At 39.9% G+C, this 19,216-nt stretch overlaps 3 protein-coding genes across 3 annotated transcripts in view; 1 reads left to right on the top strand and 2 right to left on the bottom strand.

Moving 5' to 3' along the window:
* Window positions 1–310, bottom strand: part of LOC119694358 (transmembrane protein 131 homolog) — a 29,858-nt gene extending 29,548 nt beyond the window's left edge. Inside the window, exon 1 of the mRNA XM_048625367.1 lies at window positions 250–310. The gene's annotated coding sequence lies outside the window, so the exon portion shown is untranslated. The remainder of the gene's footprint in view (window positions 1–249) is intronic.
* A 470-nt stretch (window positions 311–780) lies between these two features.
* LOC105395588 (protein cereblon) lies at window positions 781–16,585 on the top strand. The gene is made up of 10 exons (XM_048625458.1): window positions 781–976; window positions 1,042–1,130; window positions 1,316–1,515; window positions 5,983–6,132; window positions 6,963–7,064; window positions 7,455–7,576; window positions 11,624–11,763; window positions 14,129–14,231; window positions 14,639–14,783; window positions 15,686–16,585. Exons 1-10 carry the CDS (start codon window positions 922–924, stop codon window positions 15,798–15,800), a joined length of 1,221 nt encoding a protein of 406 aa, XP_048481415.1. The 5' UTR covers window positions 781–921; the 3' UTR covers window positions 15,801–16,585.
* On the bottom strand, window positions 16,067–19,048 carry LOC105391666 (formin-binding protein 4-like). The gene is made up of 4 exons (XM_048625459.1): window positions 18,580–19,048; window positions 18,295–18,425; window positions 17,584–17,762; window positions 16,067–16,817 (listed from the first exon to the last, which is right to left on the bottom strand). The coding sequence occupies exons 1-4, from the start codon at window positions 18,916–18,918 to the stop codon at window positions 16,687–16,689; spliced, it is 780 nt and encodes a 259-aa protein (XP_048481416.1). The 5' UTR covers window positions 18,919–19,048; the 3' UTR covers window positions 16,067–16,686.
* Window positions 19,049–19,216: the final 168 nt, after the last annotated feature.

Below are 19,216 nucleotides of genomic sequence, written 5' to 3'. Positions count from 1 at the left end.
GAGTGGGGTTGGTTGGTATAAAATGGCTGCCAACTTAGAGCTTTATTAATTAATAACTTTTTACTGACTAATCTGATTTCACAAACTTTTATGTTCAATGTAAGGATATATTGTTAGGCTTCTTGCATATTTCTTTCACTAAGACTTTTGGTGTTTTCGGTTAATAAGTCTCTAAGTTGATACCAATTATCACCGGTTGCTAACTCTCAAAAAGTTACAAAATACGGGGGCATAAGATTGTGGCACTATACCACTTCACACGAGATTTGTGTGCATGTGTGCGTAAATGTGTGTGTACAATAAAAAAAAAGAATTTAAGAATCACAGAATAATTTTGGTAACTTCAAAAATGACAGTATGCGATATAATAAAAATTTACAGAAAGGCTATGGCACACAGCAAAGAAAATTAAAATAGGTATTTCACGCAATTTTCAGTAACTAGATGCTAAATAATTATCCATATAAAGCACTGCAAAATAATCTAGGATATCAGTCCTTATGCTGTTTTAAATTTTACATATTTCTATGACCAAGAACGAGGAGGCTATGATTATAGTACCTAATGGTTATAAGTACAAATACAATAGGTACCTACTATTGCAGTTTGTAGTCATTGATGAGATGAAGAAATTTTATCCTAGATTCTTTCATGCGAAACGGGTACATATTTACAGGACAGGATAGCAAAAACCAAATATACTTATTCTGAGATATATACTAGCCTAATGATCACAGGACCAAAGACACAGAATAGTCCTCTACTACAGACGTTTTCTGTCAAAAGTTGCAATCTTTTTTCATTGTTTTGTTTTGGTGGAAGTGGTTTTGTATTACAAAACAAACCCAAATCTTATTGAAAACCATTAAAACAATATCCCAACGAACCATATTCACAATTTATCCTCATTAAAATCTTTTGATGCTGCGGGGATTGCTAGGAAGAAGGAACATGGAGGAAGATGATGAATACAATAGTAAGTCGTATTGTTTTGGGTTTTGCGCACCAGTAGGGTTGGTTCTAAGCTGGTGGTTGTTGCAGGCGATGACTCGGGGCCGGCGGACGCGGACGAGGAGCTCCCGGAGGAGGAGGTGGAGCGCTTCGACATCACGCTGCCCGCCACACACTCGGTAAGTAGCCTACTTTATTATAACCTTTTCATTTATTTATAAATAGTTGGTATAAGTTATGCGCACTTAGCTGCCTTTTCAAAATCTATGTGTAATGTGTTACTAACATACTTTTCATATCTTATGATATTATTAATGTATTAAACATTTATAATATATAATTAGTTATGCCCTTCCTTGTTCAGTACCTAGGCTCGTCGCTGTCGGAGGTGTCGGGGCGCGAGGTGGAGCCGGGCTGGCGCGGGCGGCTGCCGGGCGTGCTGGGCGCCGGCGTGGTGTTCCCCGGCGAGACCGTGCCGCTGCTGCTGCCGCGCCCCGACCACGCCGCCGACATGGCTGCTGCGCTCAAGGAAAATGGAAATGTGTTCGTGCTGCTGGCTCCCGAGTGAGTTGCTCTGTGTATTGTATCTGTTACAGTAGTACTTGATGGCCCAATTATGTACAAGACTTTATATTGCACTCCCTATTCTATTCTATTCATTCATTCATTCATTCATTTATTTATTGAATAAGAAATTACACAAAAAAATACAATATGCCTAATACAAGCAGCAGAAATCCATTAAGGGTTTAAGCGCTACTTAATAGTAAAATATTTTTATATCACATGCATTATTTAACAAGTAGGTATATTAGTAATTAGTTAGTAGTTATCACTTATGGTAGGTATTTAGTTATTAAATATTATAATATTATAAGTTAAGTTAACACAATTCAATGAGATAGTTAAGAATACAGTACAGATTACAATAATTTTTCAATATTCTGGTAGGGGGTGAAGTTCCTGTTCATGGGTCTCTCGAGTGGAACCTTTGTACATATCCCCTTGATTTCAGCTCAGCCAGCCTAGCTCCCGAGAAAACTGGAGTAGCAAGCCTGGGTGTTGCAATAGCTGAGATTGCTCACCCTAATTACACTAATAAAATTTAAAGAATGACCTAGAAGCAAAATGATGTGCAATAAATATAAGCCAATGAATAATAGGAATAACTGTCTTGTAAATGTCGCAGGCATTTTGTAAGATCTCGCCGTTTACATACGGCGTCGGCAGTTTACAAACGCTCGCTGTTTTGTAATATGCCGAAGGCAAAATGTAAATTGCCGTGTCATTTTATAATATGCCAAAAGATTTCATTGACAATCCATACGCCGTTTACATAATGCCGCGGCAAATTGAAGAATTTAGTTCTGGTTCTTACCACGCGCGGCGCTGTTGATCACGACAACAAAAATGGCGTCAAGTAGTAAGTTCTGTGACTCAATAAATACTCAAAACAGTGCAAATATTACGAGTGTAGAAGCATTTTCACCTAATAATTGTGACTTTAAAGTCATTTATAACAGTTTAGGAGCAGTAAAAAGGCCGTAGACAAGCGACAAAGTTTTTGAGGTTATCCCGCACCTAAAAAACTCCTACGTTATCCATAGATCCCGGTGTACGGAGGACACATGCAGGATATTAATTTAGAGCTTCATAAATTGTTTAGTAAAGGGTTTAGCGTTTTCGTAAGATTAATGCACACTAAAGCCTCAACTTGCTCAGTACCCACTAAAAACCGAAGACGGAAGTTGGGCGAGGACAGACACAGAGAGAGCTGAAGCTTACGCGGCGTTTCTGAAAAATGTGTTTAAACCTAATGAAGACCTCACATCAGACACTGTAGATGAAGAAGTCAAAAACTATCTAGAAAGTGATCTCCAACTCAGTCCACCTTTAGCTGCCTGTACCCCTTCTGAAGTACGTAGAACAATTCAGAATCTACAATTAAAGAAAGCACCAGGTTTTGACCTTATAACCGCTGAAGTATTAAGGCAACTACCAAAGAAAGTCATAACTCTCATAACTATTATTTTCAATAGCATACTGAGAACCGGGTATTTTCCGAACATCTGGAAAGTGTCCCAAATAACAATGGTGCTCAAAGCGGGAAAACCCCCACATCTTACGTCTTCTTACCGACCAATCAGCCTGCTACCAGTGCTCTCAAAAGTCTTCGAGAAGGTACTTTCTGTGCGGCTAAAAGCTTGCATGACAGAGAAGAAACTAATCCCAGAACATCAATTCGGATTCAGAAGCAATCACTCGACTGTGGAACAAGTACACAGAGTTTGTGAAAAAGTGAGAAACGCCCTGGAAAAAAAGCTTTATTGCTGTGGAGTATTTCTGGATGTACAACAGGCGTTTGATAAAGTTTGGCATAATGGCCTACTTTATAAAATAAAGAAGACCCTACCTCATAACATGTTTCTACTCCTGAAATCATATATTGAACACAGGTCATTTTATGTCAAAATAAATGACTCTGTTTCCGACATGTATGATATACAAGCGGGGGTACCGCAAGGATCAGTCCTTGGGCCGACATTGTATATTATTTATACCAGCGATGTTCCTGTGTCAGAAACAGTGATGACTGCAACATTTGCAGACGATACTGCTGTGCTTACTTCAAGTGGCAGTCCAGAGCAAGCATCAGCTACCTTGCAAACACACCTCAACAAGATATATGATTGGATGAAGTGTTGGAAGATCAAAGCTAGTGCAGCAAAATCCAATCATATCACTTTCACCCTAAGAAGGAAAGATTGTCCGGAGGTCAAACTTGGGAATGAGCCTTTACCACATAAAGATTCAGTCAAGTACCTAGGATTTCACCTTGACCGGAGGCAAACTTGGAAAAAGCACATCCAGAAAAAACGTGATGAGCTGAACTACCGTTTTAGATCACTCCAATGGCTGCTCGGCCCGCAGTCAAGACTGTCACTGAACAATAAACTGCTTATTTACAAGTCTATTTTAAAACCCGTCTGGACTTATGGTATACAGTTGTGGGGTACGGCAAAAAACAGCAACATTGAAATACTGCAAAGATTCCAAAATAATGCACTGAGGACCATAGCAAGAGCTCCCTGGTTTACAAAAACTGATGAAGTACATGCTTACCTAGAAATTCCTACTGTGAAAGAGGAAGTTAAGCATCTCACAAAAGCCTACAGAGACAGGGTAACAAATCATGAAAATGAACTGGCGCGATGTCTAACACAGACAGAAATGACCCGTCGCCTGAAACGAAACCACATCTGGGACAATTATTCAGTTGAATAACACTGAATAAATTTAATGAAGGACAGCCTATCAATGGAGAGGCCAGTTCTGCAAGTCACTCTACCACTCAAAAGAACTGCTTATGGTCCAACGACTGATCGCATGTTAGAAAAATCAAAGAACAAAAAAAAAAAAAAAAATGCATTCGAGCACCAGTGATTGTTTTTATCTGGAAATGCCTAGTTTTATTGTTCTGTGTAAATGACTACGTTTTTTATTAAAATGTATCTTTTTATTAAATATTTAAACTTATGTACCTGCTTAGGTACCTACTTTAGAAAATAAAAGTAAAAAGTCTTACTTGAAATCCTGAAATAAAGTCAGATTTTTCCATTTGTTCAAAGTTCAAACTGTGTTTTATCATGGTCACCCTAAAACTTCAATTAACATCGAAATCAGAACGATTGAACGAGTTAACAATATGCCTTCGGCAAATTACAAAACAGCGAGCGTTTGTAAACTGACGACGCCGTATGTAAACGGCGAGATATTACAAATTGCCTGCGACATAAACACTATCTCATGATCCCACGAACTGCTTATGAAGTTATCTTTGCTAAATGTGTGGTAAGCGTAGTGGTAAGCTGCTGATGTATCCTAACAATGTTACAAAAAAGGCAAAAGTATCCAAGTTATGTTAAAGAAAACAAGAGGTAACTAAAGTTAAAACTATGAAAACAAAATTTCCGAGTACTACCATGCCATCTTAACTTATCATGGAGCTCTTTCTATAGGAGTAGCTTATTTTACGAGGGCGGGTCAATAAGTCCGTGACTTTTTGAAGAAAATACTGGTTTTTGGATAATTTTATTTTTTATTTTTCAACGTAGTCTCCTTTGAGCACTATACACTTTGTCCAAAGTTTCTGCAATTTTTATATCCCTTCCAAAAAATGAGGTTTCTCGAGGTCATCAAAATACCCACCTTGGCCTTCTTTGGCGCCGATTCAACCCGAGAAACCCACTGTTTAGACTGCTATTTGGTCTCTGGTGTGTTGTGGTGGATCCACGTTTCATCCACGGTTACAAAACGGCGCAAAAACTCGTCCGAATTTCGGTTGAACTACGCCAAACACTCCTCTGCGAAGTTGTCATTCGATTGCGTTTGTGAGCAAATGCGGCACCCATCTTGCGGAAAGCTTTTTCATACCCAAGTGATCATTCAAAATTGAAACCACTGAGCCACGTGATATCCCTGTGGCTTCCACTATCCCTCTCACTTTCAATCTCCGATCGGCCAACACCATGTCGTGAATTTTTTCAATCATTTCAGGTGTAGAGACCTCAACTGGGTGCCATGGACGTCCGGCATCTTCCGTACTTGTAGGGCCAGAACGGAATTCAGTAAACCACTTTTTACCATAGATATTGATGGTGCAGAGTCCCCATAATCTTTATCAAGCATAGCCTTGGTTTCAGTGATGGTTTTTTTCCGCAAAAAAACATGCTCTTAGTGAGCATAAGAAATTCAGTTTTTTCCATTATGTTTTAAAATCACGCGGTAGTTGCTAAGAACGGGTGTAAAACACAAACCAAGTGACGTAACTGGTCCAAATTTTGACAGATGTCAACTGACAGTTGCCTGTTGACAGGAGCAGTGTTGTTCTTTCAGTTAAGTGGCGGGAAATTATAAAAGTCACGGACTTATTGACCCGCCCTCGTACTTTCCTCAAGAATTACATATTTTACTATAAAACAATCTTCTTTCTTATTCATCTACCTCCACCCCTCTCTACCGCTCTTGCAGTGAGACAGGCACGCACCTCTCCGGCTACGGCACGCTGTGCGCGGTGGAGGCGGCGGGCGCGGGCACGGCGCCGCTCGGGCTCACGGCGCGCGCGCGACACCGCGTCCGTGTGGCCCGCTCGCAGCCCCGGGACGCACACCACTATGACGGGTATGGGGTTATAATGTAATGACTTATTTAGGGAGACGACCGAATGGCGTAGTGGTTAGTGGCCCTGACTACTGAGCCGAAGGTTCCGGGTTCGATTCCCGGCTGGGGCAGATATTTGTTTAAACACAGATATTTGTTCTCGGGTCTTGGATGTGCCCGTAAAATGGCAATAGGGCCACCCCCTATTACATTGGGACTAACATAGCAATCTGGCGAAAAGTGGGTGCAGCAATGCACCTCTGCCTACCCCGCAAGGGAGTACATTAGTACAAGGCGTGAGTGTGTGTTTTTTTTTGTGTGTGTGACTTACTTAGGGCTACATCACACAGTGCCGGCGGCATACAATGCATAGCCGTTCGGCATGAACCCGGCGGCATGTGTCTAGTAGCCCTTACTTCGTTGGTTCAGTATCTAAAGTGGCTTTTGGCGTCAAACACAAGATGTCGCCACTGTTCTCTGTCCTGTGTCGCAGGTTTTCATTCAACTGTAGTTTATGCATAGCTTTGCGACACACAATCACTCCATCAGTATTCTTTAATATGTTTGGAATGACATAATTGTTTTCTATTGTACTATCAATTACATTGTATGGTGATAAATACCTATAACTTTTATTTATGTCACTCATCAGTTACGTTTAGTCGTAAAGTGCGCCAGGTCCGTCTGACGCCAGCTATCTATCATGGCGAGCTGATTTTCCGCATTTAGCCTCTAATCTGGGCCATTATGCGTCAAATACCTACGGGGTGACTAGCTATTAAGCCACCCACAGAAAGCCAGTAGAGGAGCTAGCTATGTTTGTGACGCCGGCCATGTCTGTCCGCTTGCAGGCCGCGGCCCGTGGAGGTGGAGGTGCTGCCGGAGCTGTGTCCCGGGGACCCGCTGCTGCCGCTGCGCACGCAGGGGTACGCGCGCCCGCCCTGCTCGCCCAGGTCAGTACCCGCAGTGTCCCCCGTCCCTACAGTGTCCCCTGTCCCGACGACTCGCTGCTGCCTGCCTCGTCGCCCAGGTCAGTACCTACAGTGTGTCCTGCCAAACAACAAATATATTTCGTAAAATATTATACCCTACACGATTACACCCCTACTATTACGTTGTGACAGATCCTTATGACTGGTTAATAACAACAACAAATGACAGATACAATGTATGGATTTGACGCCTAGATAGAGTGAAGACTTAAGAAATGGCTGGTAATGAAGCTACAGACCGCATCCATTAGCGTGCTCGTGCTTTAAGAGATGCCTACGCCCAGCAGTGGACTGCTATACGCTGAAGAAGAAAGAGTACTTATAGGTATTAATGTTATGTGTTGTGTGCAGTTGGTCGCGGCGGCTGCGCGCGGCGGACGCGCTGACGTCGCCGTGGCCGCTGTGCGTGTGGGAGCCCTTCCACCTGCCGCGCGTGCGCACAGCGCTGCAGCATCTGCAGCTCCACGACACAGGTAACGTACACAGTAACAACAACAGAGCAGATGTGGCATGGTAACACGCACTAACATTCACATTAGATGCTCTATGGTAACATACATATACAGGGTGGCCCAAAGAGTGACGTCCAAAGGAAAATGTTTGATTCCTTAGGTCCTAGGTCAAGGGGTAGCCAAATCACCCCCATGTATGTTCAGCAATTTTTAGTAGTTTAGGAGTTATGATTTTTTTAACTAATTTTCTACGAAAATCGACCTCAGTGGATCAATTATGTTTTATTATTTTTTTGGATAACTTTTTTAAATTATTTTTTATTTTTGTGTCATTCTCTTAAGTTGTTCTTTTAACCATAAAAGTTTCAGCTTCCTAGCTGTAATGTAAGTTAGTTATTTTTATGTCGAAATTTCAAATTACATCATCGAGCTAGACTGCTCTGAATTTTCAACTTGAAATAAAAAATTGAACTAGATATTCTCATGGTCCCTTATTAATTTTAAAAACTCCGCAAGGTTCCAAAATAACATAAAAATAAAAATAAACTATTGCTTAATGGGGTATTATTTGCAGAAAACAGCCTTCAAAGGTACTTGGGTGGAAATTACCTCATTAGTCAATTGTTTCAGAAAGTTGATAGATTCCTGTTATGTCATTACTAAGGACTAATTCAGTTAGAAAATGTATCAAATTAATGGAAAAATAAAATTATTTACTAATTATTTTTTTTAAGTTACTTTTTTGAATGTAAATTCTTAGTAAAATGTTTATGTCTGAGTTGTAAGATTTATGAGATAATTGTATTATTAATAATAAATAAATTGTAGCGACACATGTTATAGTCACGTTTTGCAATGTCAGCTTTCTAGTAACTTCCAGTAGCGAACAATGGTCGTCTCGCGCCCGTCACTTAGACAACATACTTGTAAAATGTAATTGGTAAAATCAGTAAATAGTTTGGCCTCAAGAAATCCTGCATTCGTCATTTACCATCAACCCCATAGCCACCTCTTTATACCCAAAATTGGTGACCTCCGACAAACTGAACACGCAACCTTCGGAAGAAACGATGGAGTCAGCACGGCGATGACGCGGCGCAGCATGGAACGGCGTGGACGAGACGGCTCCCCCAGCAGGGCCATGGGGTAACAGGCGACAACACATGAAGAAATTATAATCATCACCTACTGGAAGTGCATCACCCCTTCACAAATTTTTGTAACGCAACGCAGAAGTAATTAGCGTATCGAAGCATCTCAAGTCAGGACCTGGACGAGTGGAACACACATAGAAGGTACGATTGCGCGTTCACGACGGAAGGTCAACGGGCGGTAATCGGCGCTTCTGGAGTTAGCGAGTTTTGGGCGGTTTCCTCGCTGCGAGGCTGCCGAGCTGGAGCATAGTGGACTGGTCACCCACGCGGAGGCTCACTCGAGGGTCCTCATGGAAGTTCCCGCCAGGATGGATGAGAGATGCAACGAAAGAAGCTATTTTTAGATCGGAAATTCCCACATGGTTCAATCACACACGAGGTCGGATTCGCAGAACCGAGGTAGCAGCGTTCATCTTGCACGGTCAGCGGAATGTGATAAGCGCGTCGCGAGTGAACAGAGTGCTACGTAGTTTTACCAAGTGGTTTATTGTGTGAGATTTATAAGTTTGATTTGTTAATTTTGTATCAGTATTGAAATGTAATTTTGTGATTTCTGTTTTGTTTGATATTGTATGTTTCAAGTTTAAAGCTCCGTAAGAGAGGCTTTTGTAACATAGGTATTACGTATTGTACTTGAAAATTTTTGAGAAAAATTTTGAAAAACGGGGGAAGTGATGTAGCGACACATGTTATAGTCACGTTTTGCAATGTCAGCTTTCTAGTAACTTCCAGTAGCGAACAATGCGCAGACGCTAGTCGTCTCGCGCCCGTCACTTAGACAACATACTTGTAAAATGTAATTGGTAAAATCAGTAAATAGTTTGGCCTCAAGAAATCCTGCATTCGTCATTTACCATCAACCCCATAGCCACCTCTTTATACCCAAAAAATAAACTCAAATAATTCTTTTACAAGTTTACTCAAAATAAATTTTCAAAATGGCGACCTCCCACAGCAATACACAACCTACATCTACGCAAGAAATTTTCTTTAAGTCAAAAAAGTGACAAATGTAAAAAATATGACATCTGTCAAAAAGTTAAACATGTCAAAACAGTAACTTTTCTCAAAAATGTGACATCTGTCAAAAAGTGACATCTGAATGAAACAGAGAAGCGTATAGGCGACTTAAAGAAAATTTCTTGCGTAGATGTAGGTTGTGTATTGCTGTGGGAGGTCGCCATTTTGAAAATGTATTGTGAGTAAATGTGTAAAATAATTATTTTTTATTTACTTAGTATTAATAATACAATGGACAACATTTCAAAAAACTAAAGCTGCTATAAATCGAAAACCATTTCGAGATTTAGCTCTAAAGGCCACAAAAAAAATGATTTTGTATTTTTTGGATGTATCATTTTCGAGAAAATCATAAAATAGTAAAAAAGTGCTGATGACGTCATGCATCAGGTGCTATGCATTTTGATGATCAAAGCCTATAGATTTAAAAACAAAGTAACTGTCACTTTCATTTTTGATTGACTTTGACGTTTTATCGTGACGTTGTTGTTTATTTGGGTCATTTTCATTAATTCTGTTCTGACACTTTCTGACTATTTTTTTTATTTATTATTAAGAGATGACCTCTATATAATATGTCCCAGAGCATGCCACCGCCTACACAGCTGAAAAAATGCTTCTGCTTATTTTTTTACATGATAAGTACCTACTTTCCATCATCAGAAATATCAAGGTCATTTGAAAATGACCCATTTGTTGGTTGGCATGTAAACAAAGTTTAAATGTCACTTGTCAGTGTCATTTATGTTTTTTTTCGAGACTCAGGCAATAGACAAAAATAAAAATTGAGCCTAATATGTGACGTCCCTTCCGGTTTTAAAATAATTAACTTTAAAGTTAAAAATAACATGCAAAAATTTATGTATATACAAAATAAAAAAATACGGGTCCACTAATTTTCTATAAACTTTCCGAATACTTAACTAATAAAAATATAGGGTAAAGAAAATGAAATGTTGTCCATTATCTCATAAATCTTACAACTCAGACTTAAACATTTTACTAAGAATTTACATTCAAAAATGTAACTTAAATAAAAAAAAATAGTAAATAATTTTATTTTCCCTTTAATTTGATACTTTTTCTAACTGAATTAGTCCTTAGTAATGACATAACAGGAATCTATCAACTTTCTGAAATAATTTACTAATTAGGTAATTTCCACCCAAGTACCTTTGAAGGCTGTTTTCTGAAAATAATACCCCATTAAGCAATGGTTTATTTTTATTTTATTTTGGAACCTTGCGGAGTTTTTAAAATTAATAAGGGACCATGAGAATATCTATTTCAATTTTTAATTTCAAGTAAAAAATTCAGAGCAGTCTAGCTCGATGATATAATTTGAACTTTCGACATAAAAATAACTAACTTACATTACAGCTAGGAAGCTGAAACTTTTATGGTTAAAAGAACAACTTAAGAGGATGACACAAAAATAAAAAATAATTTAAAAAAGTTATCCAAAAAAATAATAAAACATAATTGATCCACTGAGGTCGATTTTCGTAGAAAATTAGTTAAAAAAATCATAACTCCTAAACTACTAAAAATTGCTGAACATACATGGGGGTGATTTGGCTACCCCTTGACCTAGGACCTAAGGAATCAAACATTTTCCTTTGGACGTCACTCTTTGGGCCACCCTGTATACTCACATCAGAAGTGCCATGGCAACATACAGACTCATATCAAATGCGTCATGGTAACACACGTATACATAGCACATGCGGCATGGTAAACACACATATACATAGCACATGCGGCATGGTAACACACATATACATAGCACATGCGGCATGGTAACATTGGTAACACACGTATACATAGTATATAGCAGATGCGTCCTGGCTAACACACAGGCTCGTCTATAATAATAACCGTCTGTTGTCTCCAGACTCGATGCCCACGGACCCGGTAGCCCTGTCGTACTGGGCGGCGGGGGCGCTGCCGCTGGGCGCGCGCGCGCGGCTGGCGCTGCTGGCCACGGACGACGCTCGGGCGAGGCTGCATCTGCAGCTCGCTTTTATCAACACGGTCAGACAACTTCACCTACCTAGTACCTATGTACTAATTAGGGCATGCAATACTGGTAATATTTTCAATACCGGAACTCAATACCGGGATCCTGGTATTAATACCGGTATTAGACTTCCTTGTTATAAATGACATATATTTTGTTTAAAGGTTGTATAGGGCAAAATACAACAAGAAAAAGCAATCAAATTCTGTATTATGTAATATTTTTTACGAGAATAGGGAATATGCGTAATTTTTTTTTATACTTTTATTGGATAGTTTTACATTACTTTATTATAGTAAAAAAAATTCAACGCCAAAATAAGTAATTTAAGGTATTTTAAAGAAAGTTAAAAAATTACAACCATCACGACCACTTTGAAATTCCCGTCAGGATGGCGGGCTGGTGTGACGTCATAATCGTTTAATTTCACGGCTCAGAATAATGAGTCCCGTCAGTCGGCATAGATTTTTTACCTAATCAAGTAATCACAGAGTACTTTTGTATTTTCAACAAACCAATGTTGTCATGGTAACAAACGAAAAAGGAAGTGTATAAAGTGTGATCAGTGGCTGTTTTATAATGGTAATAAAGTGTGACCAGTGGCTGTTTTGTAATGGGAGCTCGTAAATAGCTGCTAGTAGCTCTTTTGAAATGGGAGCGCGCAAACCAGAGGACCTTTGTACACAATATTACGCTATTATGGCAATATGGCAATATGAATATAAAGTAATATTTGTATTGTATGTAAGTACTTACTGTAACTTTGGTTCTCAGTAAGAGAGACTAGGGTTAGTGGGTCATTCTATTCTATTATCTGTGGGGGTGTAAGAACCTGCACCTGGCTCTCTTGAATGGAACCATTGTGCAAATCTCAAAGGTCTAAACCCCCTTATCTAAACTATCGAATAAGAGTATAAAAATATATGCATATTCCCTAATATTTGGGCACACGGCTCTCGACTTTTCAATAGTCTTTGCTGTCCTTTTCCGCAGCTGGCCACAGTTTACTCGTTCATACTGCGTAATAAATTTAATGTGTCCAGTTCTTCTGATTACGAGAATTCTTACATAACTTAATTTAGAAAAAAATAACAACTTTTGAAATATACTAACGACTGCCATTATAAATTATAACCTAAAAGTAGAAAGAGCAACTTGTGTCATGTTCATGTCATAATACTTACAATACAAATTTAATTTTATTGTGTTGCAATATGGAGCGTATTTGAGTGGCTCGTTGACTAGCGAATGGCTGTTTACGCCTCATTACAATAGAACAACTAGTGGCTGCCCATACACTACCAACAAAAAATATAAAAAGTCCGACACTTTGCAAACAAACAAGCATATCAAACAAGAAGTGGAGAGGTTATAGGAGGCTAGGATTTACTCGTATTGGAAGAATTTTTATGTGATCCATCGTATCTGATCACAACGAGCATCACAAATACTCGGTGACATTAACATTTCTTTGTTTACACTTGACATTTATTTAACTATACGCAAACGCAAAGAAGTTATTATTCTGAGATTGATATATAAAGAATTATGACGTCACATCCGCCCTAAGAAAATGGGTGACGTTTCTCGGAAGTTAGAATTTACCGAAGTTTTTTTGTACTTTTCAACTTCATTTACTTGCTCAAAAATAAATTATAATCAAAAATAATGATGGAGTCGTAGTTATGAAACAACAAAGTTTATTATAAATAATATTTGACCTTTATTTGAACCACTTGCATATTCCCTATTGAGTATAATAGATATAAATAAGAGTATATAGTAGAGTTAAAATTTTAGAACGCATGGACAACAAGTAGGTTTCCAAAGGCCAAAAACCGCATGTAACGGTTGAAAACAAGTGCACTTTCATAGTATATAGGGGCACAAGGCTAACTATATCTTAATCGCTTGATTTATAGCCTAAAAAATGTCCGATTCCGGTATTACTTCAATATCGGTATTAACTTTCAATACCGGTATTGATCAAAGCGTGGATTTGGTTCGGGATCCCGGTATTACCCAATACCGGTATTTTGCGGTATTGCATGCCCTAAATTACTAATACACCCATCAGTACCTTAAATGTATAAATAAGTTTCATTTGCGCTATTAATGAAACTTATTTATCATTGGAGGTTGGCAGTTAGCTCTTTGAAGCGCTCTCTATTCTTGGCTAGTTAAAATGTTTGTTCCACGGTTTTTACACCGGTCCACATTTTGATGTTGCACTGCCACGTCAATTTTCTCCTTCCAGGCCATCTCTTTCCTTCTACTTTCTTTAAAAAACGTCTTTAGAATTTTAAAATTTAGATGTCTATCAATGTTTATTAAACATGTATCTTTTATAGTCTGTAAAACGTTGTTGTCTGTGTGTAGAACACCGGCATGTCGTGCTCGTCGTGCGGCGGCGGCGTGGCGCAGCGACATGACCTCGTGGCCATGTCCAGCACCGGCCCGCGCGCCCTGTACAGCAACCTCGGTGAGTCTAGCGTGGGGCCGAGCGGCCATGTCCAGCACCGGCCCGCGCGCCCTGTACAGCAACCTCGGTGAGTCTAGCGTGGGGCCGAGCGGCCATGTCCAGCACCGGCCCGCGCGCCCTGTACAGCAACCTCGGTGAGTCTAGCGTGGGGCCGAGCGGCCATGTCCAGCACCGGCCCGCGCGCCCTGTACAGCAACCTCGGTGAGTCTAGCGTGGGGCCGAGCGGCCATGTCCAGCACCGGCCCGCGCGCCCTGTACAGCAACCTCGGTGAGTCTAGTGTGAGGCCGAGCGGAAAAATATATTTTTTGTTTACAAAAAACGAGCAATTTCTTATTTGTAACAACCTATATTGGTCTATTTAGTCTATTATTGGTATTATTTAGTAAAAAAAACATTTTCTGTGCAGGCGGCTTCATGCACGACATCGTGACGGTGTCCCGCGCGCAGGGGCTGCGGCTGCAGGGGCGTCCCACGGATGAGTGCAGCTGGTTCCCGGGCTACGCCTGGAGCATCGCGCTGTGCCGCCACTGCTCGCAACACCTCGGCTGGAAGTATGTTGCACTTGGTGTGGCATGTTCACTGATTAAATAGCACCCTGTATACCGACTCTTGATAATTTCACCAGCATGCCGATTTTGTCTACAGCAGAGAATTTGACAATAGTCTGCTGTTGCTGTGCAAGGCTTTTGTACGTTGTTTCCGCTTTGCTTCGTCTGAATGTTGGAATAGCATACGATCAAGTTATGTATGTGTTTTTATAATAATAGAAACTGAATTCTATTGAGTTCAGGCTTCCACAAAAACAAGTGACAATATTTTATCTACCTACACTTTTCCGTAGCCAAAATGGCAAAAATGGAACCCTTATAGTTTCGTCATGTCCGTCTGTCCGTCTGTCCGTCTGTCCGTCTGTCCGTCTATCACAGCCGATTTACTCGGAAACTATAAGTACTACAGTGATGAAATTTGATGGGAATATGTGTTGTATGAACCGCTACAAAAATATGACACTAAATAGTAAAAAAAAGAATTGGGGGTGGGGCCCCCCATACATGTAACTGAGGGATGAAATTTTGTTTTTCGATGTACATACCCGTGTGGGGTATCAATGGAAAGGTCTTTTAAAATGATATAAAGTTTTCTAAAAAACATTTTTCTTAAAGTGAACGGTTTTTGAGATATCAGCTCTCAAAGTCGTAAAAAGTATGTCCCCCCCCCTCTATTTTTATAACTACGGGGTATAAAATTCTAAAAAAAATAGAGGTGATGCATGCTAATTAACTCTTTCAACGATTTTTGGTTTGATCAAAGTATCTCTTATAGTTTTTGAGATAGGTTGATTTAAAGTTTATTATATTTGCTGCTACGGAACCCTTTGTGCGCGAGCCCGACTCGCACTTGGCCGGTTTTTTTCAGCTCTTCTTTTAATTTAACTTTAAACTTTGTTCTGCAGATTCACAGCGACAAAGAAGACACTTCGTCCGCAGAAGTTCTACGCGCTCCGCCGCGACAACGTGAATGCGTTCGACCCGAGCGCCGACCGCGCCGCGCCGCCTCCGCTAGACTAGTGTACGCATGTGTGTAATGAGTGCTGGAATGAATTTACAAGCGAGGTGATTTCATGATGGGAGTGAAATCAAATCTAAGCCAAACTTTTTCATTAAGTGCACCTTAGGATATTGTATAATCTCAATAGATGATTATAAAAATATGAAAATGAGTAACGAAATATGTCTTGGGCCACAATCCGTAGTGCTGATTAGATGCATTCCGCGTTGTTGATAACCTAAAAACAAATGCCTAAGTATAAGCGTTTCATATTTGACGTCTTTCCCATGTGTTTTTGACGAGACAGGGTCGTTAGGCTGAAGAGAAGAGTAGAGGAGTAAGACTGGTGTCAATGAGGTGTATTACTAAGTTTCTATCTGCCATCGGATTTTAAATAAGTAAACAAAATCCTCATGTATTATGCTAAATGCGACTTTTTATAAGTAGGTACTTTAAAATGTTCTCTTTCATTTTAGTTTATAGATAAAAGTAAAGTATCAGCATTGTTATTTTATCCCAGTAAATATGTAAATTAAAAATACTATCGAGAAATCTAAAATGTATCTAGTTTCGTGGTTTTAAAGTCTTCTGCATATTTATAATATAGAAGAGGATGCTGAATATAAAATAATTACGGAATACCTATTAGATCATGTGTATAAAAATAAACTTACCTTCATGCATGTTATATATCTAAGTAGATATCCTCATCCTGAGGTCATATTTTACACGAATTCTTATTAATAAGACATTATATTTAAGTTATTGTTTGATAGTCTTTATAAATAAAAGTCCTTGTTTTACATCTTATTACTATTATTTACTAACTTAATTTATTTTCCATGTACATATTGGTCTATTGCGTGATACGGGCTAATTTACATCATCACATTCGACACTCGTGCTCTACAAGTAGGTGTTGATGTGTGAGTGAGCTGCAGTCGTGGCGTAGTGGTGCGCAGGCGGGGGCGGCGCGGGGGCGGGGGGCGGCGGCGCGGGGGCCGGGGCCGGCACTGACTTCAGAACCCTTACTTTACCTGAAACATAAACACAAAAACATATATTCTAATATAATATAAATTGCAAATAAACTCTGACGCTTACTGCCTTGCACACCACTTCACTAGCCCGCTCCGCTCTGGTGGACAGACTACTAAAGCCTACTACAATAAAACTAGGTCTGTTCCCTCTGAGCTACAAAAGTTTGAAACAAATGGAACCACTGGGAAAGGATTAGCCAGCCAGATTAATTGTCAGTTGCTGACTTCCTAGGGTTATCTCTACAGTTGGTGGGGAGGCTCTTTTCTTACCCCCATCACATGATGGCCATATTAGTGATATTTAAAAGTTTCCACTTTATTTAGCTCTTTACAGGAAAACCTCAAACACAAAACGCAATACATACCTTTCCCCTTCCAAGCTTAGGAAGGCAGTATAGAATAATAACTATAAATTAAGATAATAAGATACAAAAACTATGTACAACTCTAAGTTACCTACAGTATTGCTTATTTATTTCTTTGATAAGTCTCACTTATACCTTATTTAACTGTTACAATGTATTAAGAACGAAAGAGACTGGCGCCCCCAACACAGGGTATCCTAGTGGGGGAGCTAGGGATCTTAGTTTTACTAACTTGTACTCTTTTTTGAATCTAATAAAGAAATTAATTAATTATAAAGAAATTAATTATTAATTAAAAAAAATTAATTATAGACCTTGGGGATATGCACAAAGGTTCCATTTGAGAGAGCCAGGAGCCACTTACACCCCCACAGAGAATAGAATACCTTTCCCCTTACCCTTCTTCACCACAGGCTTGTTCCCCTTCTTCTTCACGACTGCAGGCTTGGTCCCTGGCAGGTCGTGTAGGACGGCTCGCAGCGTGGTCCGCGGCAGGCGCAGGGCGGCGGAGCGCGCTCGGAGCGACAGCGCCGGCGCCGCCGCCAGCGAGGCCGCCACTCGCTCCGTGTGCGACAACCTGCGGAATAGTAGCAGTGGGTAGTTTAAAAGAATTAACTATGTACCTTGTCAAACTGACGACAATGTTTCAATGAATGGATGTGCGGTTTCATATTGAAAAGGTACAAAAGTACATAGCTCTAGCTAGTTATTAATTCCATATGTAGAACAACTGAATAGTTGCAAGTTTCCTAGGCTACTTTTTTATATGAATAACCCTCTTGTGATGGATCCAAGCTTTGAGGTAAAACTTGATTCATTAATAAAATTATGTTTTGATAAAATGAAACAGAAGACATAGTGGTTCTCAAGTTTGGTACATACAGCAATAATATTAATAGTTAGCAGTGTTGCCTATATCACACTAATATTATAGGTGTAAGCAGACTGATTCTTTTATTACTCTCACACAAAAACTACTAAACACATCTTTAATATAAAACTTTATAAAAATATTATGACAAAATCATGGCTACTTTTTATTCCCAAATTCCCAAGGGAAAACTTATCAGATCAGCTTGTTATAAAGCTAATAATGAATAATATGAGACCTATTGCTGGGGCGTCCGGTGCGCGGCGCGTCACTCACGCTGCCGCTCGCGAACAGCTTGCGCTCCCACACCAGCAGCGTGTTCTTGGCAGGGGGCTCGCGACCAAACCGCTGACGGAAGTCACACTTTATCTGACAAAACCAAAATAAGAAGACTTCGTTATTGTTGAAACATTATACAGAAGTATATGGAACACTATTCCATAAGAATATTCTGTGGAAATGATACAAAGGTATTTCAGGACTAAACAGGGAACTACATCAAATTGTACAATGTGGACCTCACCTGGCTAATGCTAGTCCTGGTTCGTTTCCTCTCGTGCACCCACACGGCGGCCACGAGGCGCTCCTCGATGCTGAACGTGGACGTGTCCACGACCCCCGGCTTCGTCCCCGCCCCCGCGCCAGGCCCCGGCCTCGCCCCCGGTCTAGCCTTCCCCTTCCGGGGGGTATCAGGGGGCTTCTCTGCCTGTACTGGAGGCACTTCTACAGTAACGTACGGCTCGGGCAGCTTGCTCGGCGAAGGAATCACGCCATTTGAATTCTGCCTCGCGTCGTTGAAAGAACACGGGGGATATTCGTTATGGTAGAACGCTTGCATGTGATTATTGCTATAGTGATACATTATGTCTTTTTCTACCGTATTGTTAAGGAAATTTAATCAAACTCATTCATAAAAATAGGATTTTATTAATCATTTTTAGATAACAAACAAACACAGCATAAACAAATCGAATCCATTGTATTCTGTGATGAAACTTTTGCTTTTGACATTTAAGTAATGGCTCTACTCTGTGGTCTGATAAAAATATTCTCGGAATAATAATTATTCCGTCCGATCTTTCTATGGAAGTACTGGGTATTTTATAATCCTTTATAATTTCGAAGGTTTTAGTGACAGGACTTTAGGTTTGGTAAGATTT

Source organism: Plutella xylostella, chromosome 14 (genome assembly GCF_932276165.1).
Source record: "Plutella xylostella chromosome 14, ilPluXylo3.1, whole genome shotgun sequence".
Taxonomy (NCBI): Eukaryota; Metazoa; Arthropoda; class Insecta; order Lepidoptera; family Plutellidae; genus Plutella; species Plutella xylostella.
This window is presented reverse-complemented; position numbering and strand designations above follow the sequence as displayed.

What these genes read in the sequence shown, in the direction of transcription:
- LOC105395588 (XM_048625458.1), top strand. Translation starts at nt 922, where the DNA reads ATGCTGCGGGGATTGCTAGGAAGAAGGAACATGGAGGAAGATGATGAA. An exon ending in CGCTGCCCGCCACACACTCG is followed by an intron (nt 1,131 to 1,315) that starts GTAAGTAGCCTA and finishes TTCCTTGTTCAG; the next exon opens with TACCTAGGCTCGTCGCTGTC. An exon ending in TTCGTGCTGCTGGCTCCCGA is followed by an intron (nt 1,516 to 5,982) that starts GTGAGTTGCTCT and finishes CCGCTCTTGCAG; the next exon opens with TGAGACAGGCACGCACCTCT.
- LOC105391666 (XM_048625459.1), bottom strand. Translation starts at nt 18,918, where the DNA reads ATGTATCACTATAGCAATAATCACATGCAAGCGTTCTACCATAACGAA. An exon ending in CCAGGACTAGCATTAGCCAG is followed by an intron (nt 18,426 to 18,579) that starts GTGAGGTCCACA and finishes TGGTTTTGTCAG; the next exon opens with ATAAAGTGTGACTTCCGTCA. An exon ending in ACCGGACGCCCCAGCAATAG is followed by an intron (nt 17,763 to 18,294) that starts GTCTCATATTAT and finishes ACTATTCCGCAG; the next exon opens with GTTGTCGCACACGGAGCGAG.